Here is a 13,662-nt window from a genome sequence, read left to right on the forward strand (position 1 = left end):
TTGTTGAATGAATGAATGGATGGATGGATGAATATTATGAAGGTTAATTATAGTTCACCTCTCTGCAGTTGGATTTTTCAGTCCTTGTATATGTTTAAAATAAAACCCAGTCTGTTAAACTCCAGGTGACCAGAATCTACCACTGCTTTTTTTGTTGTTTTGCTGCTACTTCTGCTGCTACTACCTCTAGTACTTAATTATTACACCTTGGTATCAAGTTAGGACCTATTTATTGTCTTAACATCCTACAATTTCCAAATTGTAGGAGGAGAATTGATATTCCTTACAATCCTAAAGTATGAGTTATTTGAACAAGAATTAAAAAACGTCCTCATGAAATTCAAAACGAAAGTTGAGAATATTCATTAAATGTTAAAAAGATTTTCTAATCAAGCTTCTTCTTAAAAAAAAAAAATCCAATCAATCCAAATTCCCTAATCTTAGATGCTGAAATGTAATGTTTTCCAGCTATGTTAAGATCAGCACTTGTTTATTATAACGATGCCTCATACTTAAAACTAACTGATGAGGATGTCCCATTTAAGAATGGGTTGGATGTAATTGTTTCTTGTTATACCAGCACTAGTTGTTGTCAAGTCGACTCTGACTCGTGGTGACCCCACGAGTGTCAGAGTAGAACTGTGCTCCATAGGATTTTCAATGGCTGATTTTTTGAGAGTAGACACCAGGCCTTTCTTCCGAGGCACCTCTGGGTGGAACCTCCAACCTTTCAGTTAGGAGTCAAGGGCGTTAACCATTTGGACCATCCAGGAACTCTGTCTCTTGTTATAGGGACATTTTTCTCCAAAACGAAGAATTTACCTACAATATACTTAATAATAGAATGTCCAAAGAAAAATCTTGGCAGATTTTTCAAAAGGAGCAGTATTTGTTTTATATATATATATTTCCATTCTGGAATATTAAAGTTAATATGATTCCCTGGATTTGTGCCCCCTACTATCAAGTCGCTTTAAATGAAATACAACATATAGAGACTTGTTCATAATTCCTTGATCTTACATTTATGGTGTCTCTAAGAAGAGGAAAAAAATGTTTTAAAGCTGACAGGGCATACTTATAAAGTAAAGGGAAAAGGTAGAAATGTGTTGAGAAAACCCGGGTTGCCCCCAGGGCATTATTACCATAGCTTCCCAAAAGAGAAAGTAGTGCTTAAAGAAAGCAATTCCCACTATTTCCCCCCAGACTAACACCTTGTAATTCGGATAACTCTGAACTGAGACTCTTTGCATCTCATTTTCTCATTGGGTTTTATTACAGCCAACAAAACTTCCAGTGGGGAATTATTTCCCCTCTCCAGGGTAAACTGGGGTCCCATAAAGTCTGCGCAAACTAAAATAATGAAATGGTTTTAACTAAGCTTTAGGAAGTAGAAAAAAAGGAACAAGAAGAGGGAGCTGGAGGACCTTCCAATCTCTATGTTAGTCAAACTGTGGTTTTCCAGCAACTCCTCCCCCCTCGCTTTTTTTTTTTAGCCTAAGGAATAAAAAATGGAAATGCCACTAAGCTTGAAACTCCATTTAAAATCATCAGATTTCTCTTTAAAGTTCTTTTGAAATACAAGTCACTTCTACAAGGAATGTGGACAAGTTAGTCCTAAACCCATGGCTCAGATGGGAGCTGATGTAGTAAATAAATGCTTTTAAAAAAAGTAGTCATGGTATTGAGAAATGAGACCTGCTCTGTGCATCCAGGCCAGGGATGCCAAGAGCAAAACAGATAGTTTTTGTTTAAATACGGAAGGTTGAAAAGCATTTTGTATCATGTTTTAAGTGCCGTGGAGTCGTTTCCAACTCATAGTGACCTTATGTACAATAGAACAAAATGCTGCTTGGCCCTGCGCTGTCCTCATAATCGTTGCTGTGTTTGAGCCCGTTGTTGCAGCCATTGTGCCAATCCATCTCATGGAGGGTCTTCCAGTTTTTTGTTGACCCTCTATTATGTTTCATGCCCTTATATTATATCAACCATGTATAAAGTTTACTTAATGTTTGTTATGTATCAGACATAAGGCAGGTTCTTGCCGTTAAAGAACTTACAATTAAGATGAGAAGCCAAAGCACAGCATGATTTTAAAAGGTAAACTATACAAGACAGAGTATAATTATTACACCATGTGGTAGAGATACTGACACAGGAGATCAGAGGAAGGGAAAGATGGCTGAAGACTGAGGCTGTCAAAAGTATGTATTTTCAATGAACTCTTAGAACGATGCCAAATCAGAAAGTTGTTATAACGTGCTAATTTGTAATCGTAAAGCATTTCCATGGTTCGCCATTGCTTTCCAACCAGCAGACGTTGGAAAGGCCATATGGGGAGCAGTTGAAGCTGGCAGGAGACATTTCATGGTATTCTCCCTGGCTTTGCTAAAGGGGGATAAAGACATATTTCCTTGTTGGATAGCAGACAGACACAAGAGTTGGGCAGGTTTTGCACGGGGAATATGAGATTTAATGAACAAGAATACAGAACTCTGGCTGTGATTTTTGGTATGAGTTTCTGTTTCTATTGAACTCTTTTCTTCATCTGCTAGGCAAGTTTTGAAAGTGGGCCAGGCTTAAAAAAAATAACTTCTTTCTAAAATCTATTTTCCTTTTAAAGAAAATGAATTAGAGGTGCAAGTTATATGTGTTTTCAAGGCAATGAGAATTTTCTAACTCCTAAAAATGGTGGTGGTGGAGGGGAGAACAAAACAACTTAGCATCTTTTAAAAATTGTGGCATCTGAAAGCAGCTGAACTGTTGGAACCGCAGACGCTTCACATATGCATTTGTACTTTGGGGCCTAAAATGCTCTTTATAGTTTAGAAAAGTCTTGATCTCTTTGTGTTTCTTACCTTTGCATTCAGGCCGTTTGAGCTCAATCAGATTTGTTGCAATGTAGTTGAAATTGCTAAAATAGAGGCATGTCTCATCTTGTGTTTTGAGTAACTTTACGCAAAGTTAAGAGAATTAGAGTAAGCATTTTTTTCCCCCTCCGTACTTGATTGCGTTCCGGGTCTTCCCAAGAAATGTCAGTTATTTTCCCAGATCTAAAAAGAGGGACTCTTTCGTAACAGTCGTACAACCAGGCAAAAGAGCACACGCTGTCGTGTTTCTTTAAGGGGAGGAAACCTGCAATAAAGTGAAATCATTAAAGTTAGCCTTAGAAAAGTCTGCTTTGAAACGTTCTAATCAGGACTTCCAGCTTTTCTGAGTCTGTGTGTGCTTTATTCTTCAATTCTTCCCGGACCCGCTTTTGCATTTCTAATGAAAGTGAACTGACTAAGCGTGAAAGTGGTCTAAGGAGCAAAACAAAGCCAGCAAGCATGTTTGCAGCGTGCCAAGATTAATCAATATTCCAGAAACCTCGGGACTCCCCCTCCTTTCCCGTGGTGTTCTCATTTCCCCCCTCCCCTTGGCCCGGCACAGACTCCTCCCCTTTTCTTAAGTAGCCTCGATAGTAGCTTGCAGTTTCCGAGCACATGCATATTGTCAGAGCCAGGCTGCCGCTCAGCGCGTTTAGGAACTCCGTCGTACCTGCTGGGGAATTCACCTTGTCATTTGCCCGGGGTTTCTTCCACCCGTTACGAAACCCGCAAAGGTAAGTGTAGAGTCCTGTATTCCTGCTGGGTTTAATTTCCCCTCCCATTTCTTTGCCAATGTATTATTTTGTTCCCCAAGCTGAGGACTATCGAGAGTAAAAGCTAGCCATTTTGGTAGATAAAGTCCCTGTTAGTAATTTAATGTAGGCAGCATGTGGTGTCGAGTTATGTCGGGTCCTCTCTTAATCTGGGGTTGAGTAATTCAGGGTGGATTGGAGGCAGATTGTGGTTAATTTCGAGAAGAATCAAGGCTGAGCTGATCTGTTTAAAAGTGACTGGTAAAGGAAATCACAGATTCACATAAATCTGATCTCTCCCTTCTGTCCTTCACATCTCGCTAAGCTTTTAATCTGGTGTGAAGTCTTAAACAAGTTGGAGGTCTTATTATAACTGACCCCAACCTGTAATTTTACTTAAAAGTCAAAACAGTTAAGACGGGACCTTTTTTCCACACTTGGATTTGCCAAACGCTTCCGAGGAGTCCCTGGGTTTCCAGTTACCTCCCCCCACGGACGCACACGCTGGCTGCTGGCGTTGCCAGACACACACGTCCACAGGCACGCCTGATTTTCACTCAGATTGATCAAGGGAGAGACTGTGGATTCGAAATCTTGTAAAGCAGCTGGAGGAATCCCTGGCTCCTTCAGACCGCTGATTTCCACCAAGGAAAAAGACTTGCTTGGATATATTTGAAAGAGCACTTTAAAGAAACTAAAAACCAGGCGCTGTAATGTTAGGAATGAAAGTTGGATTCGTTTCATTTGTTCTAGAAATCCAAAATTCTAAAATACTTCGAAGTTAGTGGTAGAGTCCTCAGACGACTCCAGCATATTTGTCACGAAGACAAATGCTACTTTGTACTTCTATTTGTAATAAAAAATGAAAAGGAATTATGATTTCTGATAATTTACAGATGTACCCAAAGCACTCTGGGGTCGCTATGAGCCGGAATTGCCTCGATGGCAATGGGTTCGGTTTTTTTTTTTTACCCAAAGCACTTTATTTTGTGGAAAAAATGAAAAAAATCATCCTGTAAAATAAATACATTTCCCATGTCCTAAGGGCACTTGTGTGTATGTGTGTTTATCATATTTATTAATTGATATTATCATGGTTTCTTTTTCTTAAGAAAATAGACACTTTATATAATAGAAAGACCTCAACTGCCAAATATCATACATTTTATTGACATGGTTATGCCTTCACCGTGTATATAAAACAAGCCATCAAGCAATTATTGAGCCCTTCCTGTGCATGTAGTTCAATTGGACATTCATTGCATGTCCAAGGCTGGGTTCTGGGGGTAGCATAGGGGGTACTCAGTCAGGCCCAGCTCTGGGGAAGCCTTTTTATTGGAGGGGGGTGGATGAATTTATAAAATAGAACACAAGTTTCTGTTCATATATTCTGGATTTATGTACATTTCTCACACGTGGTCCAGTAAAACAAGCACATTGTAGTCTTGAAACCTGGCATTGCCACCTTCCAGTCCATGATTCCTGCTGAGATCAGGCAGTTTACCAGCAACTTGCGTTGGTGTGGAGCAGAGAGAATTTCTCACCCCTGTAGTGGTTAAATGCTATGGCTCCTAACCAAAGGTTCGGCAGTTCGAATATGCCAAGGCGCTCCTTGGAAACCCTATGGGGCATTTCTACTCTGTCCTATAGGGTCGCTATGAGTTGGAATTGAGTCAACGGCACTGGGTTTGGTTTGGGTTTGGTTAGGCTGTAACGCTCCTCTCTTTCTCTCCTGTTCTAGTTGTGTGCTCTAACACCAAAGAGGAGCTTTGACTTTCTGGGGGTGATTCCGACACACTGAAGTGCAAAGAAGAGACACTTGCAGAGCAGTAAAATATGACTAAAAGCAATGGAGAAGAGCCCAAGATCGGGGGACGGATGGAGAGGTTGCAGCGAGGAGTTCGTAAACGCACACTCTTGGCCAAGAAGAAAGTGCAGAACATCACAAAGGAGGATGTTAAAAATTACCTGTTTCGGAACGCCTTTGTGCTGCTGACTGTCACTGCTGTCATTGTGGGTAAGTCATCGGATCAAAAAAAACCAAAAATCACAAAACTGTATCTTGTTTCTGTGGGCCATCTGGCTGCCTGCCAACATTATCAGATGGACTGATTTGTGGGAATTCAGATTTTCTTTTTTTTTTAATAGTGGCAGTTTGTTGGCATGTTTGCAGCAATGTGTGGTCAATGTGGGAATCTGAAAGAAGCATCGTTAGGCATTATGCAAATCGATTGTGTTGAGAAGGGAAATAAATGTTTTTTCAATCTCATCTAAGGACAAAAGAAAGGATAATTTAATCATTAGGCATGAGCAGTTAAATATCAACAAGAAGAAAGTGGGATAGACTGTAGTCAAAATGTAGTGATTATACAACGTCACTTTCACTTAAAACTAACTTATACAATTAGTACACTCAAAATGAGATACTCTGCAGAAGCCTTTTATAGTTTTATTGGAGGGGGGTGAACAGATTTAAAAAATAGAACACAAGTTTCTGTTCATATATTCTGAATTTATGCACATTACCTAATATTAATTAAATTCTAACTGGTGCTGACTCGAAGCCAAGTATCAACATTTAGACAGGCTGAATCTTTTAAGTGTTTTTACTCTCTCACCCAGTAACTGGAAAGGTGAATTGGAAAAATTGTTGACCCAGTTCTCTTTCATTCATTGCATCTCAGTGCCTGCCATTAACAACTGTACCCTTTTTGAAGCATTGTTGACAGCAATCTGTACTAATAAAACATTATTATTTTGTTTGGTTTATTGGTATCTGAAGTTATAGTTTATTACGTGCAGGTGGCATTGATCCTACTTTAAAAGATTGCTGGAAAAAAACAGCTTACTTTGAATTTTTGACCAAACCAATACAGAAATCCTTAGGTCGATGAACATGTAAGCCAATGTCATTTGTAAAAACTGCTCTAACTTAAATTTCTACCAGTTTGCCTTAAAAAGACATTCATGTAGCTTGAATCTCAACCTTTGAGCTTGCCAGGATCTCTATTGACTATAAAGAGGTAGTGACTTAATAAAAATTAAGATTTATAATTACATATAATATAAAATTTTCATGTAGCATAGAAATATAATTATAACTTTATACCCCCTCCCAAGAAAAAAAAGGATTCTTAAGTTGCAAACAAATAGAAATATATCAGGAAAGTATAGGTCATCGTACCCACTGCCATCGAGTCGATTCCGACTCATAGCGACCCTGTAGGACAGAGTAGAGCTGCCCCATAGAGTTTCCAAGGAGCACCTGGTGGATTCGAACTGCCGACCTTTTGGTTAGCAGCCGTAGCACTTAACTACTACGCCACCAGGGTTTCCAGGTCATCGCAAGACTTCAAATATTTCCCATTTCAACATCTTTGGCTCCTTTTAGTAATTATTGGTAATTAATGACTATTCATTAATTTTAGAGATGTTCAAAGAGAAAATGTCCTGTTTGACCCAGAGAAGTTATTGCTTTTCTTAAATAGGTTCCCCGGTGTCTTAGTCGTCTAGTGCTGCTATGACAGAAATATCACAAGTGGATGGCTTTAACAAAGAGAAACATCTCCTCGCAGTAAAGTAGGCTAAAAGTCCAAATTCAGGGTGTCAGCTCCAGGGGAAGGCTTCCTCTCTCTGTCAGCCTTCTCATCAATCCTCCCACAGACTAGGAGTTTCTTCGCGCAGGAACCCCAGGTCCAGAGTATGCGCTGTGCTCCTGGCACTGCTTTCTTGGTGGTACGAGGTTCTCCATCTCTCTGCCTGCTTCTTTCTTTTATGTCTCAAGAGATTGCCTCAAGACACAATCCAAACTTGTAGGCTGAGTCCTGTCTCACCAACACAACTGCTGCCCATCCTCTCTCATTAACGTCACAGAGGCAAGATTTACAAGATAAAGGAAAATTACACAATACTGGGAATCATGGCCCAGCACAATTGATACACATGTTTTTAGGCGGACATAATTCAATCCATGACACCGGGTTTGAATATATTCCTCAGAGAATTTCAGTGCTATGACATTGTCCTTGAAGTCAATGTAAAATGTAATATACTCACCTCATTTTTTGCTTTCGGTCAGTCACTGTTAACCCAAGCAATAGCTGAATAATAATATAGCAAGCATTTATATAGTCTTACTTTTCCAGCTCCTCTCTAGATGTTTTGCATATATAGTAAAACCTGCACAAGCCAAAACCTGTGAAAGGTGGAAACCTGTGAGAGAAGGAAACTCAAATATTTTCCACTAATAGACAGCGATAGAAAAATAGTTAAGACTGGACCCTGTCAAAGGCAGAAAGCTTGCAAGACCCAGAAAAACAAGGCAGTCCCACTGAGTTCCGGCTCTCACAGATTTCACTGTATTAGCTCAATTTGTCTGCAACAAGCCTATGAAATGAGTGGGTAGGTACCATTACTAAGCTTTTCTTCACACTACAGAAAAGAGCCTGGAGAGATCAAGCAACTTGCTCAAAGTCACACAGCTAGTAAGTGCTAGAGCTGGAAGTCAAACCCAGGCTGTCTAGCACCAGAGGCCATGCTCTTAACTACTCTGCCGCCCTGTCTCTCTGCTCTGCTGACTAGCTGCCATCTTGTGAGAAGTGCCAGGAGAAGAAATGCTGCTGTCTTGGAGGAGACCCATTAACAAGCAGTGCTAAATGTAGTCACATAGCATTATCATTTTACTCTCTGATTTACACAATTAAACTCAGCAGAAAATTTATAATTCTCCTGCAAATGATTAAGCCACATCCCTTGCATTCATTTAATAAATACAATGAATTATTTATTTTTCAATCCCAGATATATAATAATAGAGTTCAGTAATATGCAGTATATTGGAAAAAGTTGCAGAAAAGCCTGTTCAAAGTGGTACCACCAGGAGAGGTCACTTTCTAGAACAGAAAGATTTCAACTGCAGAATTGAGGAATGGAAAATAATGAAGCCTGAACATGAAAAGCAGAGCGGTGGAGAAGGAAGCTCCTAAGTGATTACTACAGAGAAATGACATCACCAATAGAATGAAGAGAATGCCAGAATTTAAAAGTCCAATTTCTCCAGGAGTTCTGGAATCTTTTCTTAACCCAATGAAGCTTTTCCTCAGATCTGTGAAAACTTCAGTAAGAGTTGGCTGAGCTGGGGTAGATAAACTGGCTGGATGCCCTTTACTGGTGGAAACTGAGAAGCAACAAGAAGGCACTAACAAAGAAACAACTAAAAAGAGTTCATTGACAGTCAGGGAGACCACTGAGCCTACACCAAAGACTTGGAATAGCAAACAGACAATTTAGTAGCAAACAGATTTAGGAGAAAAGGAAGAGGCCAGTCAGCTGTCTTTGGTGCATCTCCCATGGAGGGCCCAGTGGAAACAAAGGTTCTATTTAACTTATCTCAGCATGTCAACATCAGCCCCCCAAAATACTAGGGATACCATGTCTGGACATCAACTCCTTAATTTACTTGCTACAGCATAGAGAGGAAAAATGGTAAAGATGCTAACAAAGGGAAAAAATAGTTATTTTCCTGAAAAAAGAGATGCGATGAACTATTGCTATTAGAGTTCAAATTCTTGGCTTTTGATTGCTCTTAGTAAAAAAAGGCTGGAAAAAAACCTATGTATTGGGGTGAATTCTTTATTTAGTCTGTTTTGTTTTGTCTTTTGGAAATAAAATGAGTGTCCATTTAACACAGGGACATGGAACTAGAAAAATATTATGGGGAGGGGTAAAGACATATGAATCTACATCTTTAGAATAAAGTAGGGAATTGTAAATATTTTAGGACCACTTCCTCTATTAGACACAGACTTGTGCAATTTGATATCTTTTCTAAGAAAGCCATTTCTAATGTCATTTTTAAGCAGCATCAAAGTCTAAATGTACTGTACTATGACAAAAGTAACAGGAACAGGTTAGCAACCCGAGAAAAGGCAGTACCAAGCATTCAGTCTCTTTAAGGGGGTGCATTATTAAAGAGAGTATCTTCCAGGGCAATTGCAGACATCTGTCAGACAAAAACCACACTGAGGAGAAAAGTGGTTACTGTCTTTCTTCCTCCAGGAAGCACTTTCTCTTTTCATACTGTGGTAAGTTGTGTAAGGGTGACCTCAGACATCTGGCCAAAAGAAAGAGAAAGACCTTTGTCATGATCACGTCACAGAATACAGACTCTTTCCGTGTCCAGGGAACGAATCGCACAATAAAAATGAAATCTCAGGCCACAGAATTATGAAGAAATGGGTCAGAAAGATTAACTTCAAGGGCTGGGAATCTGTAAATAGAATTGTTTGGCATGAGACAGTGGCTTTACCTGGAGGAGTTTACGAACACCTTAGCATCTTTCTCTGCTGTTGGTCTTGCCACCAAAAAAAAAAAAAAAAAAAAACATTTAGGTTGCCATTTTTATGGATTTAAAATTGGTGATTTCTCAGGAAAGAAAACGTACTAACCAAGTTTTTATAAAGCATTTTTCCCAGTCACCTTGTACCCTTCGGCAGTAAATTTAAATTCACTAAAATTCAATGCAATTCTAGAATATCTCTGAAAGAATATCAAAGGAACTGGCCACCATGGCTTCTTGGGATAGTAGCCAGGTGTCTAAGGAATGGGATAGAAGGAATATTATTTTCCTCTGAAAAATCTTTTGTAGTTTGAATTTTTTTCTACATTATTTGTTATTTACTATTATAATCTATTCTCCACTAAATAAGTTAATTTTTTTTTATTAAGATCCAATGCTGTTACCATTTTAACAAATTCTAAGTGTTGTGTGCCTCGCCCTGTGCTTCCAATGGGAATTTTCTGCCCTTAAGTTATATAGTGAGAGAGATAGAAGAAAAGTAAGGTGACAAAAGGATATACAAGGCTCAGAGGTAGTAAAAGAGAAGTCTGCAAATTAAGTCTAAAAATTTTTTTTAAATGAGCTCATACTACGCATCCAAAAAAAAAAAAAAACCAAACCAAACCCAGTGCCATCGAGTCGATTCCGACTCATAGCGACCCTATAGGACAGAGTAGAACTGCCCTGTAGAGTTTCTGAGGAGCACCTGGCAGATTCAAACAGCCGACCGTTATGGTTAGCAGCCACTACGCCACCAGGGTTTCCATACTATGCATAGTGTTCTATATAACATGGCATCTTTCTGTGTGTGGTACTTTGGAGGGTCCAAGTTCTTACTAACAGCTGCACTGCGAGCCCTATGTGTGCCATTATGGATTCATATATGCCAGCTGTATTATTTAGTAACTGGATGATCCTAAGGAAGGCATTTAACAGTTCTGAGCCTCAGTTTCCTTACCTATCCTTATATCAAGAATAAATTGCTAACAATAATAGCATAACACAAAGTGTGTATTTTGTGCCAAGCAATGTTTTAAGAGCTATAAGTATGTTAACTTCATTGAATCATCATAACAACCCAGGAAGGGAAGTATTTTATTATCCCCATTTTACAGATGAAGAAACTGAAGCTCAGATACTTACCATATGGCTGATGCATATCGAGTAGGATTCAAATTCTTCATTCTGGCTCCATTCTGACTCTGAGCTCATAGTCTTATCCACCACACTTATGCCCTCAGGGACTACCCATTCTAGTTTTATTACAGCAATTAGCTAAGAGTCTGCACTGAAACATCAACAGTAGGGATGAAAAGGAGAGGTAGAATTGGAAGCTCTTTAGAAGGTCACTCAGGAGGCTTGGTAATTGATTAAATACGAGGGTTGAGAGAGGGCAGACTGTAGGCTGATGCCCCAGTTTCTGGCTCAGGTGACTGAGTGGCTGATGGTACCACCAGCAAAAGTAGAATACAGGACAAAGATTGAGGTGGTGAAAGTAAGTTCAGTTTTGGACATGCTGTGTTTGAAAGCCAGAATACTGCTGTCGTGGAGATACAGCGGAAGAGGCCTCACAACAGATAGAGATTTGGAAGGCACCCCTAAGACCTCCAGACTGAATAAGGACAGGTACTGTCTTTGTACGTTGAATGAGGTATGATCAGTGAATCAGGTTATCCCACTGCATAAGCTACTCTTCAGTGACAGTATTAATTCTAGGGCCCGATTCTATGTGCCTGAAAGCAGTCATATTTCAGAAATGACACCGTGATATTCTATGCCTCAGACATTTGCACTATCTATCTGAGTCAGTGCTCAGACCAACAGGTTAATCAATATGATTTACTATCAGCTGCTGGACTGAACTGAGTAGTAGAGGGACCAAACTAGCCAACTATTAGTGGAGTGGGCACCATCTGACAGCACGGTACTAGTATCATCTCAGTTCACAGAACCTTCTGACAGAGGGACATTGCCTGAAAGGTCGTTGTTTTTTTAGGTGCCATTGAGTCATTTTCAACTCATAGTGACCCCATATGACAGTAGAACTGCCCCACAGAGTTTTCTAGGCTGTAATCTTTAGGGAAGCAGCTCACCATGTCCTTCTCCGGTGGAGCTGCTGGTGGGTTAGCAGCGGAGCACTTAACCATTGTGCCACCACGGCTCCCTGGCCAAGGAAGTTGAACAACAGGAATCCAAAAAATGGTGGCTGAACTTCTGGGTTCAGATTTATCATTCTTTTAACACGTCCTGCAAATGGGAAAGAAGAGAGTGAGCTTCCGGAAGATGGGGGAAGGGTGGTGTCTGAGGCAGGCCCTCTCCTGGTCGTGCCCTCAGCAGAGGTTCCAGGGCAGAGGATTGGAAGGGAGGGCTAGGCCTTTGAGGCTGGGAAGCAGTGGATTTGCAGCCCCTGCACTCTGGAGAAGCGACCCAGGCATAGAGTATAAGAACTAGAGCCTGATTTTCTTCTGTTTCACCTTCTTCCCCCCAGAAGCAAAAATACAGAAAACTTGTCAAGGCCAGGGATGACAAATCCCTGACGTGTGTGCCCATGGCCCTCTCTCCCACTTTCTCAATCACATTCCCAGGAGCTACCTCCTATTGCGGGAATATAGCCAATACAACAGAGTGGATTAGAGCTCTGGGTTCTGGAGTCAGACAACCTGGGTTTATGTCCCATTTCTGAAAGCAACCTCCATTTCTTCATGTCCAAAATAGGTTTATTTAACAGTTCTACTAGGTTTATATACCAGGTTCTGCCACTTAAAGCCCTGTAACCTTAAATAATTTCCTTAAGTTCTCAGCAGGTCAAATGTCCATAGAGACTGTATGTACCTCAACTTTTCTATGACATCTTTGTTATGGCATCTAGCCCACACCAAGTAGTAAACACTGACTTCATGAGTCTGACCTGCCAGAGACCCAGGGGTGAGGCAGGGGAAAGATGACGGTCACCTCTTTTGGGGGTTAAGAGAAGTGGCTTCTGTTTCCCTGGTTTGAGAAGAGAGCGAAGAGAATTGTAGGAAGAGACTTAATAGTTTCAAAGGGCTTTGAGAGGCAGAGATGAAAGCCTCAGTGTAAGCGATATCGTCATTATCTGTCCCTTTACCTACCTGGGCCCCTGAGCCAAACCAGAAAGTAATCCCCAAGTAGCTATTATCACACTACAGACTATTCAATGGACAGCAAATGGGGAAAAAAAAAAACAAAACTCATTGCCATCGAGTTGATTCCAACTCATAGCAACCCTATAGGACAGAGCAGAACTGCCCCATATAGTTTCCAAGGAGCGCCTGGTGGATTCGAACTGCTGACCTTTTGGTTAGCAGTCGTAGCTCTTAACCATGATGCTAACAGGGTTTCCAAGGGCAAATGGGAAGTCGCAGAGAAAGTATTTTTAATAGATGTTTTAATACACTCAATGGTGCATTCTTTGTTCGCGCCACTCGGGCCAGTCTGAGGGTTCTCTGCCTCCTGGGTTTCTACTCCTTTCCTCCAGCATTTTGGTGTAAGTGGTTAGCTGCTGTTGAGTTGATTCTGACTCATGGCAACCCTATGTGTGCAGAGCAGAATTGCTCCATGGAGTTTTCAAGCCTGTGCCTTTCAGAAGCAGACCATTAGGTCTGTCTTTACAGGTGCCTCTGGGTGGGTTCCAGCGGCCAACCTTTCGACCATTAGTAAAGTGCTTGACTGTTTGTGCCACTCA

General features: G+C 40.5%; 1 protein-coding gene across 1 annotated transcript in view; it reads left to right on the plus strand.

Moving 5' to 3' along the window:
- The first annotated feature begins 3,499 nt into the window (after positions 1-3,499).
- SLC1A3 (solute carrier family 1 member 3) overlaps positions 3,500-13,662 on the plus strand; it is a 100,215-nt gene continuing 90,052 nt past the window's right edge. The window contains exons 1-2 of the mRNA XM_049862470.1: positions 3,500-3,604; positions 5,364-5,639. Of these exons, the coding sequence (XP_049718427.1) occupies positions 5,459-5,639 (181 nt within the window). The 5' untranslated portion in view covers positions 3,500-3,604; positions 5,364-5,458. The remainder of the gene's footprint in view (positions 3,605-5,363; positions 5,640-13,662) is intronic.

The sequence above is a fragment of the Elephas maximus genome, chromosome 2 (assembly GCF_024166365.1).
Source record: "Elephas maximus indicus isolate mEleMax1 chromosome 2, mEleMax1 primary haplotype, whole genome shotgun sequence".
Lineage (NCBI taxonomy): Eukaryota > Metazoa > Chordata > Mammalia > Proboscidea > Elephantidae > Elephas > Elephas maximus.